This window comes from Salmo salar, chromosome ssa26 (genome assembly GCF_905237065.1).
Source record: "Salmo salar chromosome ssa26, Ssal_v3.1, whole genome shotgun sequence".
Taxonomy (NCBI): domain Eukaryota; kingdom Metazoa; phylum Chordata; class Actinopteri; order Salmoniformes; family Salmonidae; genus Salmo; species Salmo salar.
Window position 1 is genome coordinate 25,205,917 of NC_059467.1, and position 15,378 is coordinate 25,221,294.

Here is a 15,378-nt window from a genome sequence, read left to right on the forward strand (position 1 = left end):
CACTCACCAAAGTCAGATTTACTATAAGAAAAATGTTATTACCTTTGGTGTTCTTCATCAGAATGCACTCCCAGGACTTCTACTTCAATAACAAATGTTGGTTTGGTCCCAAATAATCCATTGTTATATCAAAATAGCGGCGTTTTGTTCGTGCGTTCAAGACACTATCCGAAAGGGTAAATAAGGGTGACGAGCATGGCGCATTTCGTGACAAAAAAATTCTAAATATTCCATTACCGTACTTCGAAGCATGTCAACCGCTGTTTAAAATCAATTTTTATGCCATTTTTCTCGTAAAAAAGCGATAATATTCAGACCGGGAAAGCGTGTATACGTACAAAGAGAGAGAAAATAAAAACATCTTGTGCCCTCGTGCACGAGCCTGAGTCTCAGAGTACTCTGACCAGCCACTATCCAAATGCGATAATGTGTTTCAGCCTGGGGCTGCCTCGATATCATTCAGCTTTTTCCCGGGCTCTGAGAGCCTATGGGAGCCGTAGGAAGTGTCACGTTACAGCAAAGATCCTCAGTCTTCAATAAAAAGAGCCAAGATGAACAACAACTTGTCAGACAGGCCACTTCCTGTTCAGAATCTTCTCAGGTTTTTGCCTGCCATATGAGTTCTGTTATACTCACAGACACCATTCAAACAGTTTTAGAAACTTTAGGGTGTTTTCTATCCAAAGCCAATAATTATATGCATATTCTAGTTACTGGGCAGGAGTAGTAACCAGATTAAATCGGGTACGTTTTTTATCCGGCCGTGTCAATACTGCCCCCTAGCTTGTAAGTAAGCATTTCACGGTAAGGTCTACCTGTTGTATTCGGCGCATGTGACAAATAAAATGTGATTTGATTATGCCTGCCGTAAGCCAATTGATACAGTATGTGTATTACAGTGATTAAGACCAGAATTCAGACCATGACACAGGGAAGTCAGGAGGACACCTACAGCGGAGTGACAGAATGCATCAGGTAACCTCTCCTTCTCACTCTAACTCTTCCCTCCTGGTTTTAACAGGCCCTTTCTGATCGATTATATCCATATTATCTGATGGTAGAACATTAAAACATCTACTGGTACTATGAAATAAACGGAGAAGGCATTTTAGACTAGAAAATTCAGTACATGTCGGATAAAAAATGTCACGACCGTCCTGATGGGAACACCAGATTTGTCGTAAACTTTCCAAATATTGAATGAACTAAATACATTTTTTACATTTACATTTTAGTCATTTAGCAGACGCTCTTATCCAGAGCAACTTACAGTAGTGAATGCATACATTTCATACATTTTTTTCTTTTCGTACTGGACAAGGTGGGATCTTTTTGTCTGTAAAATGAATTATGTGAGAAATGGTGGCGGAAAGGCTTTTAATTGCAAATATTGATTTAATAAAGTAATCTTGCAGTCACAAGATGAAATGAGTGGTCGTCCCTCTCCGACTTTGGAAAGCATACAGTTTATTAGGCTACAGATGAAATAAACTATGATGAACTTCACAGCATGGTGAAATTGCAAAGTGATGAGCTTGATGCTCCTTTCCCAAAAATATTGAGGGTTTTATTCTAGTGACAAAATGAACAACCAGTGCTTGGCTGCCATTTCACAATTAAAAATAATCTCGTGCTCATGTCCATAAACTCATTCTGATTTGTTGTGGCCCCCACAATCATTTAATAAGTTGCCCATCCCTGATGTAGGCTATACCCGCACTGTATCTACGAGCTGTTGGCTAGAGTGCATGTGCCAATACCAGAGTGGGCACATTCGCTATATTAACTCAATATTTTTTGTAACAAAACCATCAGTTGAAAATGTAATGGAAACCAATGGCATTTAACCGAGAAAGTTTTTTATGTGCACTACGTCATCATACACAGAATTTTATCTGCAAAAAGTTTATCTGATGGAAACACGTATCTGGTGGGAAAATTCTCAGATTTTATTCATGCAGATTTGAGAATATTCACATGAAAATCTGGTGCAAATTGGATGGAAACCTCGCTATAGATTAAGATTTGAGATGTATATTAAAAGGTTTTGTGGCAAAACGCTATATATCAATTATTTAGCTGGAATGGAATGTTTGTATCCTGCAGATTTGAGATATAGATATATTACCTTATTGATAATTTTGTAAATATGTATTTTTTATATTGATGTCACAGACATATCAGTAGACAGGAATTCTAATGATATCTAGTTTATGTACACCAGTGGAGACTGATGAGGGGCGGACGGCTCATAATAATGGCTGGAATGGAGTAAATGGAATGGTACCAAATACACTGCTCAAAAAAATAAAGGGAACACTTAAACAACACAATGTAACTCCAAGTCAATCACACTTCTGTGAAATCAAACTGTCCACTTAGGAAGCAACACTGATTGACAATAAATTTCACATGCTGTTGTGCAAATGGAATAGACAACAGGTGGAAATTATAGGCAATTAGCAAGACACCCCCAATAAAGGAGTGGTTTTGCAGGTGGTGACCACAGTCCACTTCTCAGTTCCTATGCTTCCTGGCTGATGTTTTGGTCACTTTTGAATGCTGGCGGTGCTTTCACTCTAGTGGTAGCATGAGACGGAGTCTACAACCCACACAAGTGGCTCAGGTAGTGCAGCTCATCCAGGATGGCACATCAATGCGAGCTGTGGCAAGAAGGTTTGCTGTGTCTGTCAGCGTAGTGTCCAGAGCATGGAGGCGCTACCAGGAGACAGGCCAGTACATCAGGAGACGTGGAGGAGGCCATAGGAGGGCAACAACCCAGCAGCGGGACCGCTACCTCCGCCTTTGTGCAAGGAGGAGCAGGAGGAGCACTGCCAGAGCCCTGCAAAATGACCTCCAGCAGGCCACAAATGTGCATGTGTCTGCTCAAACGGTCAGAAACAGACTCCATGAGGGTGGTATGAGGGCCCGACGTCCACAGGTGGGGGTTGTGCTTATGTAACAGTGTAGGTTCCGTCCCTCTCTTCGCCCCAACCCGGGCTCGAACCAGGGACCCTTGCACACATCAACAACTGACACCCCACGAAGCATCGTTACCCATCGCGCCACAAAAGCCGCGGCCCTTGCAACGCAAGGGGAAACCCTACTTCAAGTCTCAGAGCGAGTGACGTCACTGATTGAAATGCTATTAGCGCGCACCACCGCTAACTAACGAGCCATTTCACATCGGTTACACTCACCCCCCCTTTGACCTCCTCCTTTTCCGCAGCAACCAATGATCCGGGTCAACAGCATCAATGTAACAGTGTAGGTTCCGTCCCTCTCTTCGCCCCAACCTGGGCTCGAACCAGGGACCCTTGCACACATCAACAACTGACACCCACGAAGCATCGTTACCCATCGCGCCACAAAAGCCACAGCCCTTGCAACGCAAGGGGAAACCCTACTTCAAGTCTCAGAGCGAGTGACGTCACTGATTGAAATGCTATTAGCGCGCACCACCGCTAACTAACGAGCCATTTCACATCGGTTACACTTACAGCCCAACACCGTGCAGGACGTTTGGCATTTGCCAGAGAACACCAAGATTGGCAAATTCGCCACTGGCGCCCTGTGCTCTTCACAGATGAAAGCAGGTTCACACTGAGCACATGTGACAGACGTGACAGAGTCTGGAGACGCCGTGGAGAACGTTCTGCTGCCTGCAACATCCTCCAGCATGACCGGTTTGGCGGTGGGTCAGTCATGGTGTGGGGTGGCATTTCTTTGGGGGGCCGCACAGCCCTCCATGTGCTCGCCAGAGGTAGCCTGACTGCCATTAGGTACCGAGATGAGATCCTCAGACCCCTTGTGAGACCATATGCTGGTGCGGTTGGCCCTGGGTTCTTCCTAATGCAAGACAATGCTAGACCTCATGTGGCTGGAGTGTGTCAGCAGTTCCTGCAAGAGGAAGGCATTGATGCTATGGACTGGCCCGCCCGTTCCCCAGACCTGAATCCAATTGAGCACATCTGGGACATCATGTCTCGCTCCATCCACCAACGCCACGTTGCACCACAGACTGTCCAGGAGTTGGCGGATGCTTTAGTCCAGGTCTGGGAGGAGATCCCTCAGGAGACCATCTGCCACCTCATCAGGAGCATGCCCAGGCGTTGTAGGGAGGTCATACAGGCACGTGGAGGCCACACACACTACTGAGCCTCATTTTGACTTGTTTTAAGGACATTACATCAAAGTTGGATCAGCCTGTAGTGTGGTTTTCCACTTTAATTTTGAGTGTGACTCCAAATCCAGACCTCCATGGGTTGATGAATTGGATTTCCATTGATTATTTTTGTGTGATTTTGTTGTCAGCACATTCAACTATGTAAAGAAAAAAGTATTTATCAAGATTATTTCATTCATTCAGATCTAGGATGTGTTATTTTAGTGTTCCCTTAATTTTTTTGAGCAGTGTATGTTGTTCGCATTGACTGCATTCCAGCCATTACTGTGAGCCGTCCTCCCCCCAGCAGCGTTGTAGTTCTTGACACAAAACGGTGTGGCTGGCACCTTCTGCCATACCCTGTTCAATGGCACTTAAATCTTTTGTCTTCTTTCAATTGTCTCAAGGCTTAAAAATACTTGTTTAACTGGTTTCCTCGTATTCATCTACATTGATTGAAGTGGATTTAACAACTGACATCAAATGAGGGATCATATATTTTACCTGGTCAGTTTTACCAGTCACGGAAAGAGCAGGTATTCATTTAAGTGATAATGCCCTCGAAACGGGTGTTGATAGGCCCAAGATGAAGTCGAGGGCCGGCAAACCGTGCCAATATATCCTCTAAACACCAGCTTTGAGGGCATTATCAATTTTATTCAACGGGTTACCAACATATTTTAATAAAAATAAATGTCATTTTGATGAAATTATTCTTACTATTTCATCCTTCACGAGATATATCTCAACACAAATCTAAGAACGCTCCCCAAGCCGGCTGGTCGTTCATTCTATCGGTTCGGTTGCCAGTGACACGACTCCGTCGTTAAGTCTTTTTTTCTGTATCTACGGACGGACCTAGTCGTTAGTATGGAAATTGAACTTTTAGTACGGACTGGCAACATTCTTATCCATTGCTTTCTAGCTAGCCAACTACGGCTAACTTAGTCACATCAAACAGTGCAGACAGAATAAAAGCAAACTGGCGTCATTTGCGTTTGTTTAAGCTGTTTTCTAGTGACATTTATTTGGATACATCCATAACAACAAGCTAATGATGCGCAATTTCCCCTGACATAGCTCTCTCGTCAGGACACTGAGTATTCAGAGGAGCTAGCCAACAACACAGCTAACACAATCACTTCAAACTGTAGCCTAAAAAGCCTATTCCTGCTCTTTTCCCACGATGCATCAAACACATTTGGTGTGTCGTCATACTGGTCTCTGACTTGTGGTCAGACTCGCTCGTGTGGAACCACCTTAAATTTGCGCCTTTTTTCACGGTTGATTTGAATGTCATTGAGAACAGCGAAGTGTCAAAGATTTTTTTTCGCCAAAAATCCTTTCTGAATTTAAAGGTAATCCTCGAAGTAATAATCTAGTTTTTCAAAAGTATCTGTAATCTGATTACAATATTTTTGCTGCTAACGAAATGAATTACAGGTACAGTTTTTTTGTAATCCTTTACATGTAACGGGTTAGATGTAATCCGTTACTCCCCAACCCTACCCTTAGTGTATGACATCATCTTATCTAGGGTTCGATATCTATAATCACCAATGTATCATTTGTACAGTTCTTATATATATATATTTGTCACATTTGACTGTAAAACCTTGCCGTACTACTGTTTTCTCTGTGAGTGAGGTCGATATATGGCATTTTGCAACAACATATGATAGTCTCTCTGAAATGAAACCATCTAATGATAGATTTCAAACAAATACATTTAATAACCATAACCTGATTAGATGGGGAAAAACACACCCATCTCTGTCTATATTTCATCATGTCAACTGTCTATTTGGGGCTACGGTTTGTTTTGGACAGGACCATAGTAATGATGCTGAGGAAATTCCGAAGTTTCATTTCCAGTCAGAACTGTTTCTATTAGTCAGGAACGGAGAACTGGCATCTCAGCTGGCTTTCACTGCCAACAAAACATTACTGGTAATATGTCCATATGAACTATGTTTGGTTTTAGTATTTTTTTCTAAACTTTGGGCAAATGTCTCATGTGGTTTTCAAGCTTTTGGGAGGGTTTCAAGCTGCTGAATCTGGCAGGTAAATGCATCCAGGAGATAAAAAAAAATGTGTAGCTTAAGTATCACTTTCACTAGCTAACAGGGGGAAAAAAATGGCTAGATTATTTTTTACACCAGTCTGGACACTATTCCTTTTAATTCCAAGTCAGATTGAGATTGACTTCATAATTTAAACCTAACCTAACCTTAGCTCTTGAGAACCCACGGCCATCCAGCCATGGGTTCTCATTTGAACAATAACAGCGGGGTCAATGTTTTGTGTAACTGTTAATCATCACCGTGTGCAATACAGTTTCGGAAACCTCAGAAATTCTATTTTCATATCACCCCAAAATTATTTTACAAATACACAGATTCCCACTGAGGTGTTTTGCATTGCACTTCCTGAACTAATGGAAACTCAGGAGGGAACAACAAAAAACGTTGGCTTGAAGTTGTTACACAGAACACCTCAGTGGAAATCTGTGGTAAAACAGTGTATCTTTTATATTTGTAAAGTTATTTATGGATAAGTTCAGTGTTCAAGGTTTCCAAAACCATATTGCAATCACCGATCAATTATTTCTAGATAGAGGTTTTCACACTTGACCAAATAACTTCAGCTAATGAAAAGGAACATTGAATGACTCCAATTGTAACGAGTGTGCTGAGAGTCATTAACCAAGTTCAAGGCATGAGTGTTTTAATAAATAAAAGGAACAATGACCACACAGACATGAAAACAGAGTCAATAAAACCTGAAGAAAGAACCAAGGGAAGTGACAGATATAGGGAAGATAATCAAGGAGGTGATGGAGTCCAGGTGAGTGTCATGAGGCGCAGGTGCGCGAGACGATGGTGACAGGTGTGTGGGATACTCAGCAGCCTGATGACCTAGAGGCCAGAGAGGGAGTATATGTGACACCAATGTAAAATTGGAGTCATGAGAAGGGCTAACCTAACCTATGACCTGACCCATCACCTTATATATATATTACTGCCCCCCAGTTGTGACATCCCAAAAAACACACAAAAACTCTACAACCCATATTTCTTCTAGCCTCCCACAAATGCTTTATCTTCTTAACACTAAAACTGAAACAAAATAATATAAAAATGAAATATGTATATTTTCATACAACTTAAACTAAATAGAAACTAGTACTAATGTAAAAACGAACAGAAATAAAAACAAATATAAAAACACATAACCTTGCTGTGCTTTCTCCATACTGATATGTCATTATGCTACCAACATGACGTCATCATGATAGCACTGGCCATAAAAGTTTAAAACTAGTTAAAAACTTATTTTTTCCTTTTTTTGTTACCTTTCAAAATTCTAATATTTGGTAACACTACACGAAGGTACTATTTTAAGTGTGTTTTAAGTACAGGTATTTGCCAATATAAAGGAAACACTTGAGTAAAGGAGGGATACAAAGTATTTTCAAAGCAGGTGCTGCCACACAGGTGGGGTTCCTGAGTTAATTAAGCAATTAACGTCCCATCATGCTTAGGTCATTAAAAATGCGGGCAGGCCATTACTTTGGCTATCATGGCTATGCCCTGTAGGATGACAATGCCCCCGTCCACAGGGAAGGAGTGGTCACTGATCTGGTTGGCTGAACATGAAAATTATGTAAACCATATGCCATGGCTATTTCAGTGACCAGATCTCAACCCAATTGAACACCTATGGGAGATTCTGAAGCAGTCCCTGAGACAGTGTTTTACACCAAAATACAATGATTTGCAATTGAGGACTAAAAGCTAACTAGGTTTTCTAATGCCTTCTTTGTGAGGCATTGGAAAACCTCCATGGTCTTTGTTATTGAATCTTTGTTTGAAATTCACTGCTTGACTAAGAGACCTTACAGATAATTGTATGTGTATGGTACAGAGATTAAGTAGTCAAAAATCATGTTAAACACTACTATTGCACACATAGTGAGTCCATGGAACTTATGTGACTTGTTAAGCACATTTTTACTCCTGAACACATGTAGGCTTGCCATAACAAAGGGATTGAATACTTATTGACTCAAGACATTTCTGATTTTCATTTTTATTAATTTGTAAAAGTTTCTAAAACCAAAATTCCACTTTGACATTATGGGGTAATGTGTCTAGGCCAGTGACATAACATCTCAATTAAAACATTTTAATTTCAGGCTGTAACACAACAAAATGTGGAAAAATCAATGGATGTGAATACTTTCTGAAGGTACTGTACATGTCGATAGCAGAGGGAGCACGCCCTAATCCACATTGACGGTGGTGCAGTGGAGAAGGTGAAAAGCTTCAAGTTCCCCGGCTTGGCCCCTAAGACCCACACAAACTTTTACAGATGCACCATTGAGAGCATCCTGTCGGGATGTATCACTGCCTGGTACGGCAACTGCACCACCCGCAACCGCAGGGCTCTCCAGAGGGTGCTGCGGTCTGCCCAATGCATCACCGGGGGCACAATGCCTGCCCTCTAGAGCACCCGATGTCAAAAGAAGACCAAAAAGATAATCAAGGACATCAACCACCCAAGCCTCAGCCTGTTCACCTTGCTATCATCCAGAAGGCAAGGTCAGTACAGGTGCATCAAAGCTGGGACCGAGAGACTGAAAAACAGCTTCTATCTCAAGACCATCAGACTTAAATAGCCATCACTTGCCGGCCTCCACGCAGTACCCTTCCCTGAACTTAGTCATTGTCACTTGCCGGCTACCACTCGGTTACTCAACCCTACACCTTAGAGGCTGCTAACCAATGCACATAGACATGGAATCACTGATTACTTTAATAATGGAACACTGGTCACTTTAGTAATGTTAACATACTGTTTTACTAATTTCATATGTACACTATATACTGCATTCTATTTAAGGCCATCTCATTCTACTATTGCTGTATATATACCATTCTATCCTACGTATTCTACAGATATACTAAATATTCTATCCACATACCGTCCATAATGTCTGTCTATGCATCCCATCACACACATATATAATATATAATAATTACAACAAGCAATGTCGGAGACTGAAGTGTATATATATATATATATATATATATATATATATATATATATATATATCGACATTGCTTGTTGTAATTATTATAGATTTCTTAATTCCATTCTTTTACTTTTAGATCTGTGTGTATTGTTGTAAATTGTTAGATATTACTGCACTGCTGGAGCTAATAACACAAGCATTTCGCTACACCTGCAATAACATCTGCTAAATATGTGTATGCAACCAATACCTTTTTATTTGATTTGTAAACAAGAGTAATAGTGACCTGTAGTAGGATAAAAAGATAGATACTAATGGTAATGGCAATCAATAATCAATGAACAGCAGCATAGGTGTGAGGGGGAGCAGTAATTGTGTAACCCGTAAGATAAAGGTGCAATCTGTAAGATGTGGACATGCAAATTGCCTTTCATGTCTATGTCTATTAAATACCTGAATTCTACCCTACTATAGTAGTCGATAATGAATCATATCATAAGGAATCATTCTCTCATATTAGATGAGAGGCAAACTTTTGGAACCTCATCCATCATGACAATTACGACATTAAAAGCAGATAAACAAACTGCATTGCCCCCATTAGTCTTATTAATGCAGGCACATCACATTTTGATGCCTTGATTTTTTTAAGCAATAGGCCTAGTTACACAATTGAGGAGTATCCTCCTTATTGCCAAAGGCTTCAGAGCAGGTCCTCTAATCTTATAATGACCTGGAAATTCCTCATATTGTGTACAGACAGACACTTCTGATCGTAATAGCTTGGGAGGACGAAGTTAGGGAATTCCAGCTTTTGGAAAACAGAACTCCTCCCTGGTCTGAGTGGAATATAAGGACAAGCTGCAGACCACAAACCAACACAAAACACAAGGGAGTTCAAACTGCCTGACTGACTAACTAACTAAGGAGCTGGAAGGTAAGAGATGAATCTGTTATATGAGGCAGTCACAGTTTAAGTTGAATACATTATCTGTAAATATGTCAGCAATTCATATAGTAGCCTATGCTCTCTCTCACCCTCATGTTTCCTTCAGTTTGTTGCATCTGCAAGTATGAAGCTGCTTCTAGCTGGACTTGTTCTGACCCTCGTTGTAGGAGCTCAAGCTCAGTGGTACCGCTTCCCTGGTGAAGCTGCTCGAGGTCCGTTTATACACTTTAATCATTGTTTCTTTATTGTTGACAGAAATAGATACATAAACCAATAGCAACAAATCTATCAAGAGCGACAAATCATTCAAGAGCAACATGTACTGTATTTGAGGACTCCTTTAAAGTCATTGTTATTTCTTGAGGCTAGTGGTTTGAAAATGTGTAAAGTTCCTTGGAAGTGTCAAACTCAACATCTGTGTCCTCCTGACCCTGCAGGTGCTAAAGACATGTGGCGTGCATATGGCGACATGAAGGACGCCAACTGGAAAAACTCAGACAAGTACTTCCACGCTCGGGGCAACTATGATGCTGCCAGGAGAGGACCAGGGGGCAGGTGGGCAGCAGCAGTCATCAGGTGGGTGATTCTCAAATATCTGTGAGATGCTTATAATGTGGTTCAGTTGGTCATCAAATTATCTCATAAAAACTTTGTCCTTTCTCTAATTAGTTCTTTATGCCACTTTTTGTAAAAAAAAATAATGTCTGGTCAGAAAGACAATTTTACCATTAATGGTTTACTGTGGTTGGCGAATTACTTATGTAATATTTCTCCTCTCTCAGTAATGGCCGGGAGATGGTTCAGGGTTCCAGTGGTCGAGGACATGAGGACTCAGCAGCTGACCAGGAGGCTAACCGCTGGGGACGTAATGGAGGGGACCCCAACCGCTACAGACCAAATGGACTCCCAAGGAACTACTGAACCTAAAAAAAAGGAGGTTACTAGCCAAACTGAAGGACCACATTCCAAACAAATATATTGCACTTAATTACTGCTTTTGGTAAAAATGTCATATTCTCAAAAATTATTTTGCCCAAATGCTCTGCTAATAGACAGGTACATGGTACTGAAACTTAGTATACAATGTATTTCAAAAGTGTTGCAAAAATAAAGTGATTACACAACCAGAGACCGAATGTCTTTCTGTATTCAGTATGATACGACTGGGAAGGTTGGAAAGACATTTTGAAATCCTGAAATGTACACTCAAATGATCTGGTGTTGACATTTTCCCAGCTTTCAACTGGCAACCGGTCAGCCCTTTACAACTAGAAAGAGGGACTTTTGGACAGTGGGGTAGCTGTACATAGTACATGTTTTTCATAGGATAGACATAGAAGAAGCTGAGAAAAACATAGGAGACAAGAGGCTAAGATTAATGCAGATGACGAGGTGATGTGAACTTTGAGAGTGCAACAACAATTCTTTGCCTCTGCCCATCCCTAAGCTCCCTCCCTCTCTCCAACACAACACACACCGTGTCCTCCCCTTCTCACTTACAACCAGTAGATGCTGGTTTAATTGACCACTGATCCACCAGGTCAATTTGTTGAGTGTAACGATATAGCAGGGAATCCTGTTATTAGTGGTGCAGGGGAAGTAAGGAGGCCTGCAGGTACTATATAGGCTTGAACAGCTGGTCCAGGAGGATAAAAAGTGGTAGGTCAGTTCATGACAAATTACAATTATAATATTGGTATCTGCCACGTCCATTTCAGTATATTTGTTAATCATTGAGCGTCACTGATGAAATCGTTGTGAAAATAGAGACATGCTCTTGAACAAAAATGGTGCCAGGCTATCCTTGTTGTGACATCACAAGAGAAGCATGGGGAGAGAGGGCAAAGGGGAGAGAATGGATGCCCCTGCTGTTAATCAATGGAACATGACTGTTTGAATGAGGATTCAATTCAACATACTATGCAACTCTTTTGAGACCGGAGGTTAGATGAGCAGGTTATGTATAAGTTAACACAGATAGATAATATGCATAAAATTAGCAAACAGCTAGGCTTTTGAACATAACCTCTCATTATTACAGAATGCAGAATTACAGGCGTACTGTAAAATATGCACAGACATACAATGCTTTGATGAGCCTGACCACACCTCCACACAAGCAACCAATGAGAGTATGGTCCAAAGTACTGTACCACCATCTTTGGAACAGACTTTGAACAGAGTGAGAGAGAGAGAGAGAGAGAGACAGAGACAGAGACAGAGACAGAGACAGAGACAGAGACAGAGAGATGAGCTAAGAAATTGTAACACAGAGGAATTGTAACTCAGGTATATGGCTTTCCTAGATTTTCTCTTTTTGTCACTCTTAATTAGAAAATATGAACTTTAGGGCTCAAAGTGAGGTCAATAGCAATAGATTTTGCAGTATCAAATATCATAGATTTCGCTATATCATGATTAACTTCACCTGAGATGTGAAATGGGTAGCAACAGGGTTCAGCTTCACCAAGTGGAAATAAGTAGCCTCAGCAGTTGCACTCAGCATCGATGTGATGAGCCCTGAAATGCAGCAAGGAAAACATAAGCATAATGTACTGAATATCCGATCTGTGTATACATTTATGTGGAAGGTTCACCGGGTAAGCAATGATGTGTAGTTAACGAGGGTGAATTATGTTAAGTCAGGTTTACCTGACAATCATAACACTCAAATCTGAATGTGCAAGGCAGATAGGTGGTGGAATGGGTTTAGTGTTATGTAGAAGTATTTATTTATGATGTATTAACAAACTAGATGTGGTAAGTCTCTCCATTACCACATGTAATCCATTCCTGGCAATGAAAAATACATGAGCTCATACTGTATATATAAATGAAAAGCAGACATTGAATAGACAGACCCCTCCTGTGCCTTCTCTTAGGTACTATTCTATGATCAGCCCCCCCCCCACACACACACACACAGACAGACAGCACATCACAGCACAGTAGATCCTTTTATAAAGACAACAAAGCGAAATATTCGGTCAAATATATATTGTTACATGCCTGCAAAGAGAGGAGTGCTGTGAGCTGACAGATATACACCCATATCTCTATTCACAGTATTGGATGTCCCATCTCCCTCTCTCTTTCTCTGCTTTCTCTTGCTCCATTCAAATACAATGCACACACACACAAATCAGGAGAGATTTGGGAGGAGTAGGAGCAGAGGAAATAGAAGAGTTGGGGTTAGAATTAGGGTTGAGGGAGGGGTGGAGGGGAAGGTTTGATGTGATTGGTCCAGAAGGAGGGTGGCTGTACAATCATATTCTTCTGAAAGCAGGGCTCAATGAATGAACACTCTTCATTTCAGGTAACCAGCCAACACAACATTGAGGTAAATGCTACTATGCCCAGGGATAAGCCAAGTACTTTCCATGCACAGATGTGTCTCAAAGCTTTAACTGAGTGTCAGACTACTGTTCTGATATGGATTTGTACTCTGTTCTTTTCCAGTTCTCCTCCACAGCTGGCCAATAACTTGACTGACTGACTAAAACTGATGGTTGAACATTGGCTGGTTGTCCGAGGTATTCTCAATCTATCTTCCACTAATCCATTGTTTTCCTTGCAGATCACGTTTACAGATACACAGACAGATGGCTGACAAGCAGATCAGGTAAGTGCGGATAAGGATATTGATGGAAACAGAAGAATCTGAGAGGATTTTATCACATGTTTTAATTGATGTTCTAGTTTGAGTCTTGAACTAATTCCGCCACCATTTTCCCGCTCTCTCATTCTTGTTTTTAACTTTTGTTATTGATTGGTCATTGTCACCTTTTTGATCCCTTCTCACCCTTCTCTCTTTCTCTCCCTCTCAGTTTACCTGCCAAATTGATCAATGGGGGAATTGCTGGACTGATAGGTGTGACATGTGTATTTCCTATTGACCTAGCCAAGACCCGTCTCCAGAACCAGCAAAATGGTCCCCGTCTCTCCACAATGCTGTTCAACACACACTTTTAACCAGTCTCATTTAGAAATTCTAAAACGTGCAGTTTGCTTGTAGTATCTGCATACCTCTGGTTGATTCTCTGAGGTCTTTGCAAAGTAATCCTTTGTGTTCACTACACAGGTCAGATTGCCTTATCAAGACCATCCGGTCAGAGGGATACTTTGGCATATACAGAGGTAGGACAAAATTGTGTGTGTTTGTGTTTGCGTGTGTTCATGTGTGTGTGTGTGTGTGTGCACACAGGTTTGAGCATGTTCTTTGTTTATGACTCTGTGTCTCTCTATTTCTTTGACCATTAGGTGCTGCTGTAAACCTGACTCTGGTCACTCCAGAGAAGGCCATCAAACTAGCTGCCAATGACTTCTTTAGACAGCACCTGTCCAAGGATGGGTGAGTAGTGCTCAGAGGCCTCTTTCAAATACCTGCCTGTCAAATACAATCATACACCAGTCGTAACTGACTGGTACACCAACCTCTTGCCCACTCTGATCTCTTTGAATAGATGTACTTGAAAGATGTAGTGTATACTACATCAGCTTTAACTAACTTCTTGTTTGGATTTGATATACATATCACAAATAGGATTCTAATAATATCTTCACTATGTGCTGGGATCTAGAGGTATAAATATTTTGTAAACATACAGCATGGATGATAGGAGCAATCCCACAGGCCCCTGCAGCATTATCCGCATGACATACATGGGATATCTTTAGCGTCCCTCAACATTTCCATGGGGACCAACAACATGGCTGATAAATTATTGAGTGACCTGCGCTAGTAAACTGGTGAATTATTAACATGTTTCTAAGACTGTGTGAGTGCGTGTGTGTGTGTGTCTGTGTGTGTCAGTGTGTGCATGTATGTGTGTGTGTGTGTGTGTTTATGTATGTTTCTTTATGTGTATCACTAATGGTATGTTTATTGTTTTATGCATGTTTATTGTTATGTCCTATGTGTATAGAAACAGAGAGTTTTATGTTGTATGCATTTTGTTTAATGTATGGAAATCACTTGAGATAGCACCAGACCATCCAGAGAAATTAGCAAAGTCATTGAACCAAAATAATGATGACATTTGTTCTCTCTCTCAGTCAGAAGCTCACCCTGCTGAGGGAGATGCTGGCAGGTTGTGGTGCTGGTACATGTCAAGTAAGATCAGTTGGGGTATCAGCCTCAGACAGCTTTCTACTACCATCTTGTGGCTCAACAGTAATTATGCACAATAGTTGTGTGTCTGCCTGGGTATTTGAACTCTTCTGAAA

General features: G+C 41.1%; 2 protein-coding genes across 4 annotated transcripts in view; both read left to right on the top strand.

The window, feature by feature from the left end:
* The window catches only part of LOC106587515 (mitochondrial glutamate carrier 1), a 29,447-nt gene that overhangs the window by 5,975 nt on the left and 8,094 nt on the right, over positions 1–15,378 (top strand). For 2 of the 3 annotated variants that reach the window (XR_006762189.1, XM_045708494.1), the window contains exons 3-4: positions 14,413–14,503; positions 15,208–15,265. Coding sequence is in view for 2 of the 3 variants with exons in the window: in XM_045708494.1 (XP_045564450.1) it covers positions 14,413–14,503; positions 15,208–15,265 (149 nt within the window). In the remaining variant the exon portion in view is untranslated. Of the gene's footprint in view, positions 1–13,413; positions 13,469–13,729; positions 13,775–13,979; positions 14,106–14,233; positions 14,290–14,412; positions 14,504–15,207; positions 15,266–15,378 lie in introns of those variants that run through there. The other variant, XM_045708495.1, reaches the window with a different exon arrangement.
* On the top strand, positions 9,868–11,281 carry LOC123730763 (serum amyloid A-5 protein). Its single transcript, XM_045708496.1, has 4 exons — positions 9,868–10,140; positions 10,259–10,364; positions 10,590–10,728; positions 10,935–11,281. The coding sequence occupies exons 2-4, from the start codon at positions 10,277–10,279 to the stop codon at positions 11,071–11,073; spliced, it is 366 nt and encodes a 121-aa protein (XP_045564452.1). The 5' UTR covers positions 9,868–10,140; positions 10,259–10,276; the 3' UTR covers positions 11,074–11,281.

What these genes read in the sequence shown, in the direction of transcription:
- LOC123730763 (XM_045708496.1), top strand. Translation starts at nt 10,277, where the DNA reads ATGAAGCTGCTTCTAGCTGGACTTGTTCTGACCCTCGTTGTAGGAGCT. An exon ending in CCCTGGTGAAGCTGCTCGAG is followed by an intron (nt 10,365 to 10,589) that starts GTCCGTTTATAC and finishes CTGACCCTGCAG; the next exon opens with GTGCTAAAGACATGTGGCGT. An exon ending in TGGGCAGCAGCAGTCATCAG is followed by an intron (nt 10,729 to 10,934) that starts GTGGGTGATTCT and finishes CTCCTCTCTCAG; the next exon opens with TAATGGCCGGGAGATGGTTC.